Source organism: Tenrec ecaudatus, chromosome X, assembly GCF_050624435.1.
Source record: "Tenrec ecaudatus isolate mTenEca1 chromosome X, mTenEca1.hap1, whole genome shotgun sequence".
Taxonomy (NCBI): Eukaryota; Metazoa; Chordata; class Mammalia; order Afrosoricida; family Tenrecidae; genus Tenrec; species Tenrec ecaudatus.
Genome location: NC_134548.1, coordinates 127,936,752 through 127,954,777, shown reverse-complemented (window position 1 = coordinate 127,954,777; position 18,026 = coordinate 127,936,752). Strand labels below are relative to the sequence as shown.

At 45.2% G+C, this 18,026-nt stretch overlaps 1 protein-coding gene across 2 annotated transcripts in view; it reads left to right on the top strand.

Annotated features, from left to right (window-relative positions):
• The window catches only part of DOCK11 (dedicator of cytokinesis 11), a 232,006-nt gene that overhangs the window by 107,736 nt on the left and 106,244 nt on the right, over positions 1 to 18,026 (top strand). For both annotated transcript variants that reach the window (XM_075539220.1, XM_075539219.1), the window contains exons 13-20: positions 1,838 to 1,960; positions 4,435 to 4,517; positions 7,034 to 7,156; positions 7,350 to 7,426; positions 9,654 to 9,838; positions 9,931 to 9,996; positions 12,798 to 12,890; positions 15,741 to 15,864. In XM_075539220.1, coding sequence (XP_075395335.1) covers positions 1,838 to 1,960; positions 4,435 to 4,517; positions 7,034 to 7,156; positions 7,350 to 7,426; positions 9,654 to 9,838; positions 9,931 to 9,996; positions 12,798 to 12,890; positions 15,741 to 15,864 — 874 coding nt within the window. The remainder of the gene's footprint in view (positions 1 to 1,837; positions 1,961 to 4,434; positions 4,518 to 7,033; positions 7,157 to 7,349; positions 7,427 to 9,653; positions 9,839 to 9,930; positions 9,997 to 12,797; positions 12,891 to 15,740; positions 15,865 to 18,026) is intronic.

Below are 18,026 nucleotides of genomic sequence, written 5' to 3'. Positions count from 1 at the left end.
TCCGTTCTGCCAGCTGCATCTTGTCCCTCTAGCAGTGGGTTCCAGGCAGTTCTAGATGGGTCTGTGACTTTGACGGGCTTTGGACCACTTTAGTATTCAGGTAGTGCACATGCATGATTTTATTTAAATTCTTAAAAGTCTACGGAATAACTGTTATCATCATCATCACCACCATTTCTGGGTTGAGAAACCTGAGACTTCAGGAGGGGACCACTTGCTTAAGTGCATAAAGGGCAGGTAGAGCCAGATTTGGAACCCAGAAATTTGACTCCCGAGCAGTGGGGACTGCTTTGTTCCAAGGCGGCTGCCTGGGGCACAAAGCGGGAGAGTCGCGATCCAGGCTTCTTCCAAAGGAATTTTACTGTTTCTCACACTCAGTTCTCTATGCTGTCTGCTCTGTCTACTTCCAAATGTTGTATCTGGAACAGATGAGATAGTGTCTGGGAATGGGAAAGCACTATATTAACACAGTTGGTAATACACCAAGTAGAAAAATGAAACTTGATTGACCCCAGTGAGGGATTGTTTTCCACTGACATCAATTTTCTCTTTGAAGTAGCAGACATCACCAACTCACCAATAATTTAGAGGCTATTTTATTTGAAAGGCGCCTATCTGGTAAGGGCCATTCCATATGCATGGCTGTTCCATATATATTCCAAGAAAAGTGGAATGACCCTGGCGGCGTCTTCCTGGGCCTCCTTAATGATGTACAATGCGCTGGGACAAGAAGTTTGGGTGCCTGTGTTGTCTACCTTTTCATCAAAAGCAACAGAACAGTCTTTAAAGCCAACAGGAACATTTTCTATAGAGTGATCCTGTACTGAAATGTTTTTTCCTTCGGACCTGCAATTAGTATTGACAGGTGAACGAATCACTCTGGACCTACTTCCATATATATTAAAATATGCCAATCCGGTGCCACTGGAGCAAGGCAAACTTTTATTAGCCCATGCCAATGAAGCCAAGCAACGTCCCGCCTTTTACACCAATCCAAACAGAAGAGACTCAGCAGCAGTGGGACACCTTCAGTTTGGGACTGATAGATGTGACATGGTGACAAAAAAGCAAGCTCCATTGAGAAAGGAACACTGGGAGCTTTAAAAATGGCAAGCAAAGAAATGATATCTAATTCTCGGAGCCCTGCTGGTCCTTTTGGGTAAGCGTAGGACTTCTAAGTGGAAGATTGATGGTTCAAACCCACCAGCTACTCTAAAGGAGAAAGTTGAGTCTGTCTGCTCCCATGAAAGATTTCTAGTCCTGGGTACCTTGTACAGGGTCACTGTGAGTAGGAATCAAGCCAATGGCAGTGGGTGTTGTGGTTATTAGAATAGAGGGTCAGTGAAAACGAGGGCCGGCTGCTTGACTGGGATGGAATGTCATGGAGCCGCAACGTTGCCATCCATCATGCCAACAGTTGTGAGCATGGCCCAAGCCTGTGCAGCGTTTCATCACACTACATAGGAGGGGGCTTTACAAAGATTGAGAGGCAAAAAAAATGGAATTTAAAAGAGAATGGAATTTTCCCACAAACTCTGTGAAAGCCCCCACATATCAGGTTACCATACTTCATAGCTGTCGCTCTAGCAACTAACAGTCACGGTATGATCTTGGGTTGTGTCATCATTTCATAGTCCATCCTTTAGAAAACCGCACGGCAAGGTGATGCTCCGTGACACATGGGGTCCCCAGAAGTGGCAGCAACAAATTTGTATTTGGGGTTTACTCCACACTGCTGGGTGCCGTTAACCAAACCAATTGTACGTTGTGGTGAAATACAATTTTTTCCAAGTCTCATGGAAACCTTTTTGTTTATTTGTTTCAATCTTGTTCACAGGGTATTTTCTCAGTGACGAATCCACATCCTGAAGTTTTTCTAGTAGCCCGCATTGACAAGGTGCTGCAGGGCAGCATTGCACACAGCGCGGAGCCGTATATCAAGAGCCCCGACCCTGCGAAGGTATTCCCAGCGCATGCTCCAAAGACTGCACATGCGCTTTCTGGATATTGTACAATTACATGGTCCCTGACCCTTGAGGGGGGAGACAAAGCTAAATGCTGAGCACCCTTGCTCCTGAAAAGATTGTGTGCTTGGCAAGGCTGCATGCTTCAACGTATCTATGTCCTATTTGGTTCATCTTTTGTTTTGTTTATGTGACAATCTGATTTCTGCTTCTCAAGGCTTAGAGGCAAGATCTGTTCATTGATACCGGATCCTGGTCACTAGCCATTTTCCCCTGCTTCTCGGCCATGGGCTAGCATGTCAAGAGCTCAGACGTTAGAGATGGTCCAGTCCTGGGGTTTTCAGATGCCAGCTCACACATGGATTGACTCCTGTCACTAGTGAAAGAAAGACACGCTAGCAAGTGTGTCATCAAATTGAATGTATCCAGTTAGAAGGGCAGCCCTTTGCTCTGAGGTTTTAGTTCTTCTACTTTTAAAGGTTACCACTTCTCTTTTCTTTGAAAAAAAATCATTTTATTAGGGGCTCATACAACTCCTATCACAATCCATACACACATCAATTGTGGAAAGCACATTTGTACATTCATTGCCCTCATCATTCTCCAAACATTTGCTCTCCACCTAAGATCCTGGCATCAGCGCCTCATTTTCCCCCTCCCTCCCCACTCTCCCCTCCCTGTGAACCCTTGGTAATTTATAAATTATTATTTTGTCATATTTTGCCCTGCCTAAAGTCTCCCTTCACCCATTTTTCTGTTGTCCGTCCCCCAGGGAGGAGGTCACATGTAGATCCTTGTAATCGGTTCCTCCTTTCCAACCCACCCTCCCTCCGTCCTCCCTGTATCGCCACTCACACCACTGGACCTGAAGGGATCATCTGCCCTGGATTCCCTGTGTTTCCAGTTCCTATCTGTGCCAGTGTACATCTTCTGGCCTAGCCACCTTTGTAAGGTAGAATTGGGATCATGATAATGAGGGAGGAGGAAGCATTTAGGAACTAGAGGAAAGTTGTATGTTTCCTCATTGCTACATCGTACCCTGGCTGGCTTGTCTCCTCACTGAGACCGTTATATAAGGGGATGTCCAAGTGGCCTACAAATGGGCTTTGGGTCTCCACTCCACACTCCCCCACTCGTTCACTATGGTAAGATATTTTTGTTCTGATGATGCCTTATACCTGATCCTTTTGATAGCTAGGCACCATCCGCTTTCTTCACCACATTTGCTTATTGTTGTCTTCAGCGGTTGTGTCGGGAAAGTGAGCATCATGGAATGCCAGTTTAATAGAACAACGTGTTCTTGCCTTGAGGGGGAGTACTTGAGTGGAGGCCCAATGTCCTTCTGCTACCTTAATACTAAACCTATAAATATAGGCACATAGATCTATTTCCCCGTCCTCATATATAAATATATTTGCATATGTACATGCCTTTATTTAGACCTCTATAAATGCCCTTTGCCTCCTAGCTCTTTCCTCTATTTCCTTGGATTTTCTTGTTGTCCCACTATCATGCTCAGCCTTCATTTGGGTTTCAGTACCGCTTCTCTTTTTTGACAGGAAGCGTTTGCCCATTAAATAGGAGAGGTTTCTTCTTGTTGTTTTGTTTGCTTGTTGTTCTTTTTTTTTATCGGAAGCGTCAGCACTTGTGACTCTTTAGTGAGTGTCTAGATTTTGGGACTGTGGACTCCACAGGTAAATGTTTGTAAGCTCTATTGGTCTAGCCCAGGCCCCCTCATTTTATAACTGAGCAAACTGGTGTGATGTGGTCCATTAGCCCCGCCCCAGCTACTGTGCGCGCCACAAGGGCAGATCTGTTGTACATGGCATTTTGCCGTGTGTCCAAGTAGTGTCTGTGAAGAGGAAGCTGCTGAGGAGACATGTGATTAGTTTGGGGGGCACTCAAAAACATCTTCACAATGTAGACAGAAGCCTCCAGCTTTCGGCATCCTTAGAAGCTGCCAGCCAGCATTTCCTAGCCCCTGTCCACTCCGTCGGCAGGTCATCTCTCAGTGCCTTTGCCAACTCATGTCCTGCCCACGGGAGACTAACCTCCATGGACTCTTTAGTCACTTGGCATGTTGTAACAGGCAGTAATGAGACCAACTGTATCCAGAACAACTGCTCCCAAGAATGACGAGGGTTTGCCCGAGATGTCAAACTGAGTATGTGTGAAAACTGCCTAAAACATTCCTAGTAAATGTCTGTCGTGCAAATCAGCCCCTTCGCCCATGGGATACACTGACAAGGAAGACTTTGTTCACGAGAAAACACCAAGCCTTAAAGAAATACTCGGGTTGTGGAAACTTGGTAGCGATTACATGTTGTGTGTTATGTGTGGTTATTTCTTTATTTCTCTGACTTTCTAGAACGTGGATTTTTTGTATCAGTAAATTGGGGGACTGTTTTCTCTGTGTGGGTTTGTGGCAGTACGGACACATACGAATCTTTCTCCTTGTTTCTGATCTCAGACGGCCCAGAAGGTGCACAGGACAGCGAAGCAAGTGTGCAGCCGGCTTGGACAATACCGAATGCCCTTTGCTTGGGCTGCCAGGTCGGTACAAAGAGAATCCTGACCCTTCTCTTCACACACAGATGTGACGTGTGGGGGCTGTGGCCCTGACCAGCAGTCAACAGCATGTTTCTGTCCAACCTTTGGGACCCTTCGGGTATAAGACTTCTTTCATTGGGGATTCTCTGTGTATCAAAGACCCTGTCATTTCTTCGAACGTCTTGCTTTGGAGAATTTTTCTTTGGCCTCACTTACCGCGCTGACGAACACCACTTAATTGGGTTACTTTCTAAAGCAGTGCTTCTGTGTACAAGCTTTGGCTTGTGCTTTCCCTCCAGGAACCCAGACATGATAGAGGTGTCTGTACAAGGTGGCCCCTGTTTCAGAATTGGCTTTGAAGAAAAAAAAAAGATCATGGACTAATTCTGGGAAATGTAGTAAAAATCAGGAGGCCAAGAAGTCAGTCAGCGAGTTACAAGTGCGTAATTAACTAATAGCTTTCTTGGCCTCCTGATGACAAATTCCGCATACCTCTCGCGTGGTACACTGGAAGGTGAATGCTCCAACTGTATCGATCAGCTCACCTTTTATGGTAGATTATGTGATTCCTACCCAATCTTGCCATTGATAGAGTGATGCCTTCCAACATGTTTGTTCCTTGTCCTCCTTTTGAAGGTGAGACCCTCTGGCCTGTTTGTCGGTGACAGCCAGTACAACTCAGCAGGAACTTTCTCAAGAAAGGGCAACATGTTCTGACTAATTCGGTCACTTATGTTCAGCTGGTGCTAGGGAAGATCATAAGGGTAGGCGATTCTAAAGTTAATTAGCTTCTATCTGTCACTATTTATATCATTGACTCTTCTTTGGAAGGTCTCAAAATGCATCGTACATCGATAGAGGAAAAGACACGCTGTCCTTGTTTTGCAGACTGCTTAACAAAAAAGCGGATGGCAAAAACTAGCAGAGGTCCTGGTCCAAGGAGACTTTACTAGAGGTGAACTGGCACTTGTAGATATCAGCATGCTTTTTGATGCCCCAGCCATAGGATTTCCTTTCTGGTTTCCTACGTGCTTAAAGATGTTCTGCCAGTAAGGGGGTTGGGGGAGAGAGTACCTTGAAAGTCTTCAGAAGAGGAGCTTTGAATCCCCGCCTTGTGATGAAGACTATTGCTGGGGAGGTTTGGTTTCCTCCCTGAATTGTTTATGTGGTTAAGAATAGCAGGAACCTACCCGAAAGGTTTGGCTGGGGCATTTGAAAGATGTATGATAAACGTGCTTACTGAAAATAAAAGGAGGTATGCTTAGAAGTAGTGACAATGACTAATGACGATAGCCACATCTTCAGAGGATCTGCCAGGGGGAATGGTTTCTGGTTGTTGACCTTTTCAGCATCCTGGGTGCTTTGTACATCATGTCCCATGGTAGGAAAAGAACTACTTAATGTGGGGAGGCAGGACGAAGAAGAAAGGAATGATTCAGATTCTTACTGGAAACTCTACGTATATCATTTCCTTGAGGAGCTTAATTTTTGTAACTTTGAGATGTCTACTTCACATTTGATGGAATCCAAATATTTGAAATACTTAATGTGAATTCCACAAATGTGTATAATCATGTAACCACCACCCCGACCAATGAAGTGGGACATTTTTTTGTTTTTTATGTGTTGTAAATTCTTTTTTTTTTTTAATTTTAACAATTTATTGGGGCTCATACAATTCTTTTCACAGTTCATATATATACATACATCAATTGTATAAAGCACATCTGTACAGTCTTTGCCCTAATCATTTTTTCTCTTTTCTTCTTTTACATTTTATTAGGAACTCATACAACTCTTACCACAATCCATGCATATACATACATCAATTGTATAAAGCACATCCATACATTCCCTGCCCCAATCATTCTCAAGGCATTTGCTCTCCACTTAAGCCCCTTGCATCAGGTCCTCTTTTTTTTTTCCCCTCCTCCCTCCCCATTCCCCCCTCCCTCATATGCCCTTGGTAATTTATACATTGTTGTTTTGTCATTTATCACCCCAGAAAGTGTCCTCAGAGCCCTGTCAAATTAGCCATCAAAGCCCCCACACGACCACTGATTTGCTGATCGCTCCAGATGACTTTTCTCTATCCTAGAAGTCCTATAAACGAAGTCATACAGTGCAGATGTATGCTCAACTTTGTTTAACGTCTTTGGCTCAGCATCTTTTTTGAAATGATTCCACCCCATCTGAGTGAGTTAATACTTCATTTTGAGTAGTGTCCCACTGTGAATATGTCACAGTCAGTTTATCCCTTCTTTTGATGGACATCTGCTTCCGTAGCAGCTTGGGGCTATAGCGAGTGTGCAGCGAATACTCACATGCCAGTGCTTGTGTGGCTTTACATTTCTCTCGTGTGAAGACTTTGGAGTGGAAATGCTAGGGTCGGCGTGTACTTCAAGGGAAACCATTTTCTGAAGTGGTTTCACCATGTTAAACCTCCCGCCCAAACTCAGGCCATTGTAATTTTTCAGTCCTTTAGAATTAGGACCTAAATCTTTCTGTTGCTGTTGTAGACCCATCTTCAAGGATAGTCAAGGCTCTCTGGACCTGGAAGGGAGATTTTCTCCTTTGTATAAGCAAGACAGCAGCAAGCTTTCTAACGAAGATATTCTCAAGTTGCTCTCAGAATACAAGAAGTGAGTACATGGCGTTTAGGCGCTTAGACGAAAGGAAGAGGTGAATTGTTTCTTCCATTGATGAATGTGATTCATATATCATTCAGAGAAACCGGTTCTTAACATTTTAAATCCGGACAGTAGAGTAAGTCGTGTATTTAGTAGTCCCACTTTAAAATTTTTACCTTCTAAAATATTCTTCTTGTCCACCTAGGCCGGAGAAGACCAAATTACAGGTTATTCCTGGGCAGCTGAACATCACTGTGGAATGTGTTCCTGTGGATTTATCAAGTAAGAAGTTGCGGGTTTCACGTGAACCTTAAGTGTCAGGCTTGAACCTTGAGTTTTTAACTTTTGAATATTTTGCTTGATGTTTTACATGGTGACTATGTAGGGAGCAGAAGTGACTTGATTCAGTTGGTTTTATCAGTTGCAACTTGGGATATAATATAGGGTGATGTGAGCATGCCCTAGAAAAGTGGGCAGGAAAGACTATTTGCAAGACATTCCCTGATAACACTCACAAATGTTTGAGGAGGGGAAAAAAAGGCACCATCCTTTTCATGAGCAGGGGAATGCAAATTAAAACAGTAGGTGCACTTGCACATCTATTGGATATCCGGAAACCATTATAGTGAAACTATCTCATACTGCCTGGGATTTGGGTGAGCAACACCACATATTGCAAGTAGGAATAGCACCTGCTAATAGATTTTCATGGATGCCCATCGCTAAGCGATTTCTATCTCTTCATTCAGTAATGGAATAGATATTTATTGGGAAGATGCTGAGTATCTGGTAGGCGCTCTAAACTTACTGAGTGTAGAATCTAGAAGGAGTGACAGGTAATAAGTAAGAAAGTACATGGATGAGAGAAAATTTAACTGGGGATTGGAGCAGGATGGTTTAGAAGGGGTGTCCAGGGAAGGCTTGTCTTGAGCCAGAGAGTGGAAGGGTCAAAGAAGTTGATTAGCATGGGAAATTTCAAACCAGATGCTTGGCGAGGAATGGCTGTCATAAGGAGCCTTGGGGACATCACGGTTATCAGTTCAGATACTAAACCACAGGTCAACAGTTCGAAACCACCAGCATCTCTGAGGGAGAATGGCAAGGATTTCTACTCCCATAAAGAGTTACAGTCTGAGGCGCTGATACCAAGGGCTCACGTAGAAAGGAAATGTTTTAAGAATGATGATGGCAACAGATGTACAAATGTGCCTGACACAATGGATGCATATATGGATTATGATGAGAGTTGTACAAGCCCCCACTAAAATGATTTTAAAAAAGAAAGAGTTACGGTCTCAGCAACTCATGGAGGTCGGTCTATGCTACAGGGCCGCTATATCAAATGGACCCCACGGCAGTGAGAGTGAGACAGCATTTGAAAAGATTCCACGGGAACTTTGATTTGTGTGTGTATGGGGGGGTGGTTATATTAATGAGGGTGGACCAGCTTGGAAAAGGAGGGTGAGGATGTTTGCCCAACTTGAAAAATGTCCTCAGTGTCACGGAATTGTCCACGTAGAAATAGGGCGTTGATCATATGCCGTGCTGTGTGGAGGCAGAAATAGAATAAATGATTTCAAAAAGGAAAAAAAATAGATTAGAACACATATGATCCCCTAAAAGAAAACATATTCCCAAATGTTCGCAGTAATTTTGCGTAGCAAATCTTTTAGCGATGATATTGGTATACCTTTCCAGCTCCAGGTTTCCTATGTGAGTATGGATCACTCTTATCAGTGGAAAAAGGAGACCCCCACCTGGGGGCACAGGTTCACTGCTCCCTGGGTCTTCCTTCTCTGGCAACATGCAGGCTGCGAAGACAAAGCCTTCTTTGAGACTCTGGCCATATGAATAGCCTGGCTCCCAGCGGCTACTTCAATGACACAGGCCGGCCGCTGTTCAGTTTCTCCAGGGCTCTTTTTCAGCCTCCTGGAATTGGATGATTTGTTCTCTTGGTAACACATCATAAGATCTGCCATTTCAAAAAGGCTGCCATTATGTTGTAGGTGAAAATTTGCACCTGTACCCAGTTAACTTGTTAAAAGCGAGCCACCACGAGCTAACTGGAATCCAAAATGTACCGTTATTTCCCTGCTCCCAATAAAAATTTGCAGCGATAGCTAAATTGCAGCCACAGGCGGGGAAAAAGAAAAAGAAAACCCACCCGTATATAATGGGTTTCCTTACAGAGTTTAAATTTTGCAAAATTATGATGTGTTATATTTGGCAAATTACTTAAGTCGACATTGAGGATGGGATCACAATCTATGTCTGGCTTGAAAGGTTTCATTAAAAAAAAAAAACCCACCAGGCTACACCCCTGTCCTTTCTAGAGTCTTAGGATTTTCTGTCTGTCACTAAGAATTCTGCTTTTAAAGAAAAATCCATCCCTCTTGGGGAACATAATCCACGTGGACATCGTATATTTTTCTAACAGAAAGACTGAGTGAGTTCATGATTGCTAAACTGTATTATTTTTGCCTGGTTTGTTTTGATTTTCCAACTGTAGATTGTATTACATCTTCATATGTACCCCTGAAGCCTTTCGAAAAGAATTGTCAAAATATTACTGTGGAGGTTGAAGAGTTTGTTCCGGACATGACAAAATTTTGTTACCCATTCACTGTTTACAAAAACCACCTGTATGTATATCCCTTGCAATTAAAATACGATAGCCAGAAAACATTTGCCAAGGTAAGGAATGGAAACCTATCCATGTGGGGGCTGAACCAGTACTGCTAGTCTGCTCATTGGGTTGACTCATGCCGAACGGTTATTCCTTTTAGGCGAGAAACATTGCTGTCTGTGTGGAATTCCGGGATTCGGATGAAAGTGATGCCACTGCGCTAAAGGTGTGTGTATTGTTTTTCTCACTGCCCTTGGGCGGATTCCACCTCATAGCGGCCCCATCGGCAGAGTGAAACTGCCCCCGTGGGTTTCCGAGACTGGGACCCTTTTCAGGAGCAGACAGTCTCCTCTGAGGGAGCGGCTGGGCAATGGTTTCAAACTGCTGACCTCGTGATGACTCGCTCAATACGTACATAACCCATTACATCTCCAGAGGGCCCTTTTCTCACCAGTTTTTAGGAGAGGTCATTTGGGCGCCTGGCAGTCTCTTCCTCACGCGTTTCCACCTGGAGGATAGAGTGTATTAAAGTGGCAAGTTAAGGGGTCCTGGTAACCCAGTTTTGAAACAGTCCATGCTAACGGAAAACCTGGCGCTCTGAACTCGCCGCAAGTCCCACTCATCGTCCTGTGAAGAGCGCTAGTCTCAGAAACCCTGTGGGGCAGTTCTTCCCCCCCTCTAGGGTTGCCATCAGTTGAAATTGACTCCATAGCAGTGAGTATTTGTTGTTGTTTGTTTTGTTAATCAGTGACAAATCGAATACCATCTGTGCTTACTCTTCCCTCAGTAACTGTGCCATAGGGTGAAGGGAACTAAGAAATTCTGAAGTGGGGTGGGAGCAGTGAGGGCCTGCAAAGTGGGTGGGCTTTCACGTGTCAGCGGCTTGCTGTGGCCTCGCTCGCTTGCTTGTTTGTTTGTTTGTTTGTTTTTTGCATGGCTCTGATGCTCTAATCACAAGGCCAAGTTCTTTTCTGACCTGAGCGCTTAGAATGGTACCATCAGGGGACCGTGAACGCCTCTCTCCTTGAAACGTGAACAGACTGAGGGAAGCAGAGCAGGACTGTGGGGATGGGAGATGGGATGCTGTAAGGGGACCTGTCAACTTGGATCTGTGGGTTCTGCAAAAGCATAATCCCGGAATGAGCTAAGCCCTTCATTCCCGAAAGCCCTGGCACTTCAGTGTTTCTTTTCGGCCCATTAGTTAAAGACCTAACAGAGTAGTCGGAGAATTTAGCCACTTCGAAGTGGCTGCCTGGATCCTCCCTTTGCTGCTAATCTGACAAACCACCTAGGGAAAGAGGCACACATGCTGCCTCCCACCCAACCTCCCAGCAGCCCTCAAATAGCCCTCACCTCTGAAAGATTTCTTTTTTCATAGATTTTTTTTCCACACAGAGAAACTGAAGTTAAATTACAGAGTAGCTTCCCATGGTGGGGTAGTCTTTATGTGTTCGACTGCTAACCACAAACAAGGTCAGCAGTTTGAAACCACCAGCCGCTCCAGTAGGGACAGATGAGGTTTTCTATCTCTGTAAAGAGTTACAGTCTCAGAAACCCACAGGGGCAGTTCTACCCCGTCCTGTGGGGTCACTCTTAGTCGGAATTGACGCGCTGGCAGTGAGGGGTTCATTTTGGGGATTTTTTTTGCCTCCACTTAGGTACATTTTCTCTGATTCAGCCTCCAGCTGGTTCTTTGCTTCCACATGATATATCAATTTGGATACTTCTGGATTCTCAGGGTCCCACTCAGCAGTTCCTCCAGGTTGGATATGCATCATCTGGAGTCTCGAGTTCATGCCCTAGCTGGCTGAGAGGCTGGCTCGTGAAGGAACAGAAGGGGGCAATTAGTACTTTGGCACGCTGACTGCATATTCCTCCTTGAGCTTTTTTGGCCTTTGCAAGCAAAGAGCACGCACTAGAGAGGCAAACGACTCTTTCCATGCAACCTCAGAAAGCATTAACGGCTATTAGACTGGGGTAATGGAGAGCTAATAATTCAACCAAACCACCCCCCACCAACACACACACACACACACACACACACACACACACACGAGTGAAAACACAAAACAGTAAGCTGTCTGAAGCACTAAATAGACCTTCAGTATTTTTTTCTTTCTTTTTAACCCCCTGGCTAGAAATGTGGCTAAGGTACAAACGGATTGCCCTCAGCTACCTACCTAAAGGTTCGAAGTTTGAATCCCACCTAAGCAGTGCCACGCAAGAAAGACTAGGCAACCTGTTCCCGTAAATATCTGTGAACCCCATGGCCATCGGATAGATGTCCACCTCAACGAAGCCTCATGTGTTAAAGCAGAGAACCATGCTATGGGGTACCCTTGACTGTCATCTCCATGGAAGCAGATCACCAGAACTTTCTTCCGGAGTGCTGCTAAATGAGTTCAGACTGCCAAGCTTTAGGTTACTTGTCAAGACCAACCACTCCCATCACCTAAGGGACCCTCTGTAAAAATGACAGCCCAGGAAGCCCTAGGAAGCTATTCTGTCAGATAAGTAGGGGGCCCTTGTGACTTGGAATCAGTGCCAAGGCAACTCACAGTCTTCTAGCTGTTGTGTTGCTCTTGTTTCTAGCCCCTCCTGGTCCCCTGCTCAGTGAGTCCTCAGCCAATGGGACTGGGGAGTCTTCCCCCTTTTCATTTGGAGAAATGAAAATAGTGTGAAAGACATGAGCTTTACATGACTGCCATCCACTTTTTTTTCCTTTCCACTGATTAGAAATGGTCAACTTCTTTCCATCAACCAATTTGGAATTTCATGTGTTTGATGGCAATTGCACGCCTTGAATTCAAAACCATCTCCACAGCTAGCAAATTAGACGTGATGTGCAGTAGCAGCTGGAGAGACTGTGTGTATGAATCTGAATTTACGGGCTTCTGTTGAGAACCAGTGGGGCCTAGCCAGGCCCCCCCGAGAAACTCACAGATGCCTCTTCAGTCTGTGTGTGGTGCTGGAGCCTCACGCTTCAAGACTCGTGCTGAGAGTGGTCTCTGTTTCCTTCATTTGCAGTGTATTTATGGAAAACCTGCAGGATCTGTTTTCACTACAAATACCTATGCTGTGGTCTCGCATCACAACCAAAATCCAGAGTTCTACGATGAGGTAACAAATACATATATTCTGATTATTTCGAAAATGCTGTGGTCACCGTTCTTTTGCTCTTCCAAATGCCTCCCATCATGTTGTCTGCCCTTCAAATCCTGACTGCTTTGTTCTCTGAAAACACAAAGTGTCCCATAAACTCCCACGGCCATTGCCCGCTAAGCAGCCTTTGGTCACAGTGGAAGACTTAGTCTACATCGAAGGGACGCTAACTGGATGTAGCACGGTAAGAAACAAACACCAGGAGGAAACTAGAATTTGAGCCCTAGCTTTGACGACAGCTGCCCCTGTGCCCGAGCCAGTCACTTCCTCTTTCTGAGTCGCCATTTTCCACAGCATTAAAACCGGAAGTTCCAAAGGCGGTGCTCCGAAGGCCGGCCAAGCTCTTTGCCCACATCCCCCTAGGATTTTGTGTGACAAGAGCAGCTTTTCTGCAAGTGGAATGCTTCCAGAGAATTCCATCGGCTGAACTCAATCTCTCAGAGCCAAGTAGATTAAGGGGAGAGAGGTGGTCTCCAGCCTCTGTACCACTTGTCTTGAGTCCGTTGCCTTCTGCATTGATATCTTTGGCCGGTCTGTGCCTCTCTTTCTTTACTTCCTCCATCTCTATCTCAGCAGCTCTCGGTACTTTTGTGTTTCCCTTGTGTCTCTGGCACAGCCTTTTCTCATCTAACTCTGGTTTACCCAAATCTATGGACAGTTTTCAATTCCCACATGTCTCCATGGAACCTGACAGCGCTCCCAGGCAGATGCTTCATTGGCTCTGCCGCTTGGTCCTCACGTCTCAGTGCCTGGTTTTTCTGAAACCATTCCCCTGGCTGTCAGGACACCCCAGGTCCACCTGCTGTCACCTGAAGGCTTTACACCCCAGCCTTAGGGCTCATTCATGGCCTTCTTCATCCCATACCTTCCTGGTTTGGGGGAGTAGGTTTTGGGGTGGTGCCTTGTGTTTCTGCCACCCAGGGAGAGTATCGGCCCATATTTATGTGCAGCACCGCCGTGGATGCCCAGATGGTCTGGATGCTATGAATAGGCATGTTCTGTGGGGAATGCATACCTACGACAAAAGTTAGATATAACACCAAAGCCGTGCCTGGTGTGCGTGATAATTGGGCCAGATGTCCATCACTGCGTTTTCATTTGTGCATCTCCTTAACCAATCTTGGGAGAAAGAGGAGGCTTTCCACTCCTGGAAAGGGTCACACTCTTGGAAACTCATGGCAATTTTACCCTGTCCTGTGGAATCACTGTGAGGCAGCCTTGACTCCATGGAGGTGAGTTTTGCTTTCTTTTGATAACCAAGACTGATCACTGCAGAAATCTGAAGCACGTCACCCATAATCTACATTGTTTTCAGTATGCGAAAGGACCACGCATTTCTCGTTTTTAAAGGCTTTTTATTGTGAATTGAGCGAAGATTTACAGAGCAGGTCAATTTTCTATTCAAAAGTCCCCACAGACATTTTGTCTCCTAACATTCACTGTAATCCCCATAAGGGAACAGCACTTACATCCCTCTTGCTCCCTGTGCTTACCCTTTCCAGTTCTACCTTCTTTCTAAATCCTCCTCGGAACTTTGACCTCAAATGGCTGCTTATTCTCTAGTATTATTGCTCCCCCTCATAGATTCGCCTATTGTTTGGCTGAAAATTGAGCCTAGGGGGTAAGTTCAACTCTAGACCTGAAGGATGATTAGGTTTGGGGGTTCCACCAATCTCTCCAACCAAGCAAGCCTGGTCTCTTTCATGATTTTGAGTTCTGCTCTACATTTTTCTCCCACTCTATCCAGGACCTTCTAATGTGATGCCTACCAGGGCAGTTGTGTGTGATAGCCGGGCACTATGTAGTTCTCTTGGTCTCAGGGTCGTGGAGATTGAGATTTGCGTCATGCTCTATTTAGTCTGTTGGACTGTTTCTAATTGTCTTCCCAGCCCTCCTACTCTTCTTTGCTACATACCTTGCTTGGTTGCGCACAAGTGTGATTGCTCTCAAGCTTTTAAGACTCCAGTCACTACTCACCAAAGTAGCATATAGAACGTTGTCTTTGTGAACTTTGCTATGCCAATTGACCTTGGTGTCCCCTGATACTACAGACCAAGACTTTTTAGTCTTTCACTATATGAGAAATAGAGTACCTGAGTGTATCTGTGCATGTGTTAGTACGTAACCTGTGTGTGCACATGCCTGTGCATTGCAATCTGTAATTAGTTTTTCACAGGTTTCGAGCAGATATTATAAATATTCATTCGGATTCTGACTGGAAAATTACATTGGATCTTTTAATATAGCATTGATCTTTTAAGATTAAATCAAATTCTTATGTCCTGGGGACCATTTTTCTCTCTCTATTCAAGTGAAAAATTGTTCTTTCAAAAAATATATAGCACCTATAATTTGAGGATACCTCAGTGCCACTGTGACTTTTTGGGCACATCTATTTGTGAAAGATTATGTTTTTTTCATGCAAAAAGGGAGTAACCACTTCAAATATAAAGTAGTCTTTCACAAACAGTGCTCTTTGTAAAATAGGTTGGAATTCATTGACTCAGATTGGTTTCCAGTTCCCCTGGACCGACGATGTGGTCTGGATCCACTCATCGGGAACCTGCTGCAGGGTTGAGTCTTATACAATGATCCCCTGGACCCTCCAAGCCAACTCTAATAAACCACCTCGGCCCTCACACCCCGAGAAAATAGTATTGGCCAATCCATTCGCATTCGTCATGCTCTGTTATCTGGCCTACCATTTAGGTCTTTGTGGCGACAAGCATCATGAAACTAAACGAAATAACCTGACAGGCCAACTTGACACCGGAGATCATACGCTGCCTCATTTTGCTATCATTTCAGATTAAGATTGAGCTTCCCATTCACCTTCATCAGAAGCATCATTTGCTTTTCACTTTCTATCATGTAAGTTGTGAAATCAACACCAAGGGAACCACCAAGAAGCAGGACACAGTGGAAACTCCAGGTACGTGTGCTCTTGCAATGTCTCTCCTACCCTGGTTTGCAGTGTGATAGTGCGGCTCCACCCTCTTGTCCACAAAGCTGTAGCCCACTTCCTTTCTCAGCAGAATGCGAACAAGTCCCTTGTTAAAAGTTGAACTGCACTTTTACTTTATTATTAGCGCTCCCAAATATGCCTGTGCTCGCTGGTGTGCCAAGACTACTGTAAACAACCACAAGTGGGACAGCTGCCGTTTGAAGGAGAAGCATAACACAATGGGATTTCTTCTATGTGCTTTTTAAAAAACATTTTATTAGGGGCACACACAACTCTTATCACAATCCATACATATACATACATCAATTGTATAAAGCACATCCGTACATTCCCTGCCGTAATCATTTTCTTTTTTATTTTACATTTTATTAGGAACTCATACAACTCTTATCACAATCCATACATACATCAATTGTATGAAGCACATCTGTACATTCTTTGCCCTTTTCAAAGCATTTGCTCTCCACTTAAGCCCTATGCATCAGGACCTCTTTTTTTCCCCTCCCTCCCCGCTCCCCCCTCCCCCATGAGCCCTTGATAATTCATAGATTGTTATTTTGTCATATCTTGCCCTATCCGGAGTCTCCCTTCCCCCCCTTCCCTGCAGTTCATCTCCCAATCGGTTCCCCCTTTCCAACTCACTCACCCTCCACTCTCCCAGCATCGCCCCTCACACCCCCGGTCCTGAAGGTATCATCCACCCTGGATTCCCTGTGCCTCCAGCCCTCATATGCACCAGTGTACAACCTCTGCCCCATCCAGTCCTGCAAGGTAGTATTCGGATCATGGTAGTTGTGGGGAGGAAGCTTCCAGGATCCGGGGGAAAGCTGTGTTCTATGTGATTTTTCATAGTCCTGCGACTGGAATTTTTAGCCCTGCGACCGGAATTTTCCAGTTGTGCTCACTGAGGAAAAAGGATGTGAGCCCAGAGCTAGGGACATTTATTAGCGTAAGGGACATTGAGGACTGGCTGGTTTTAATGACAAGAGGCAAGCTGTAACAAACATGATTAGGTACAGTTGCTGCACCACTGAGCATGGCTTTCTCAGCTTGCTCCCTCCCTCTGCCCCTCCCTCGCTCCCTCATAGCGGTCGAGTTGATTCTGAATCCAAGCGACCTATAAGATAGGGTCAAACTGCCCCTGTGGATTGCTGAGACTGTACAACTCCCTACAGGATTAGAAAGCCCCACCTTTCTCCAGAGGAGCGTACTGGTGGTTTTGAACTGCTCACTTTGTGGTTAGCAGCTCAATGTGCAACCTGCTTCACCACCAGGACTCCTTAGGTTTTATCTTGGGTTTGCAAATGTATTTGGCCTATCACCCCTACTTTTCCCCATAATCCTGCGTCAAGCCACCCCCGGGATTGTTCCAGTGGCCACCAGGGGGCAGTAGCACCCACTTTGGGAAACGCTGCTGTAGGTAAACCTGTGAGGGAAGTATCCATGGGAGATCACCCGTGTGTCCCTGTGAACATGGCTTGTGATGTTTTATAAGCATCAGCACGCCCTGGGATTCAGAGCCAGGTTCACCTGGATCAGTCGTGAGTTCGTGCATCCACTCGTGCCCATATTTATCATGTGCAAGACATTGTCGTAGACGCTGCAGTGCATACAGAGGCACGGGAACCCCAATCTCTGTCATGATTCTGCTACCGACGAGGGGAAATGAGGCCCGCAGGGTTTCGTTGTGCGGCCTATAGGGTTGCCATGAATCAGAACCAACTCGATGGCAGCTAGCAACTACAACAGCACAGGCTGGTTCTCAACCTGAGGGTCGCAACCCCTTTGGGGAGTCAAACATCCCTTTCACAGGGGTCACTCAATTCAGAACAGTAACAAGGTGACAGTTATGAAGTAGCAGCAAAAGTAATTTTATGGTTGGGGGGTTCCTACAACATGAGGAAGGGTCGAGGCATGAGCAAGGTTGAGAACCACTGCCTTAAAGGGTGGGTAGAGTTTGATAATGAAATAATGGTAGAAAGGCAGGGGCTTTCAGGATGAAATAACCTCTTGAACAAAGAGTGATGAGGGCTGTGTATTCACCCAAACTCATGCTGTCGAGTCAGTCTGACTCACAGTCACCTTTATAGAAAAGAGTAAAATTGCCCTTCTGAGACTCTAAATCTTTT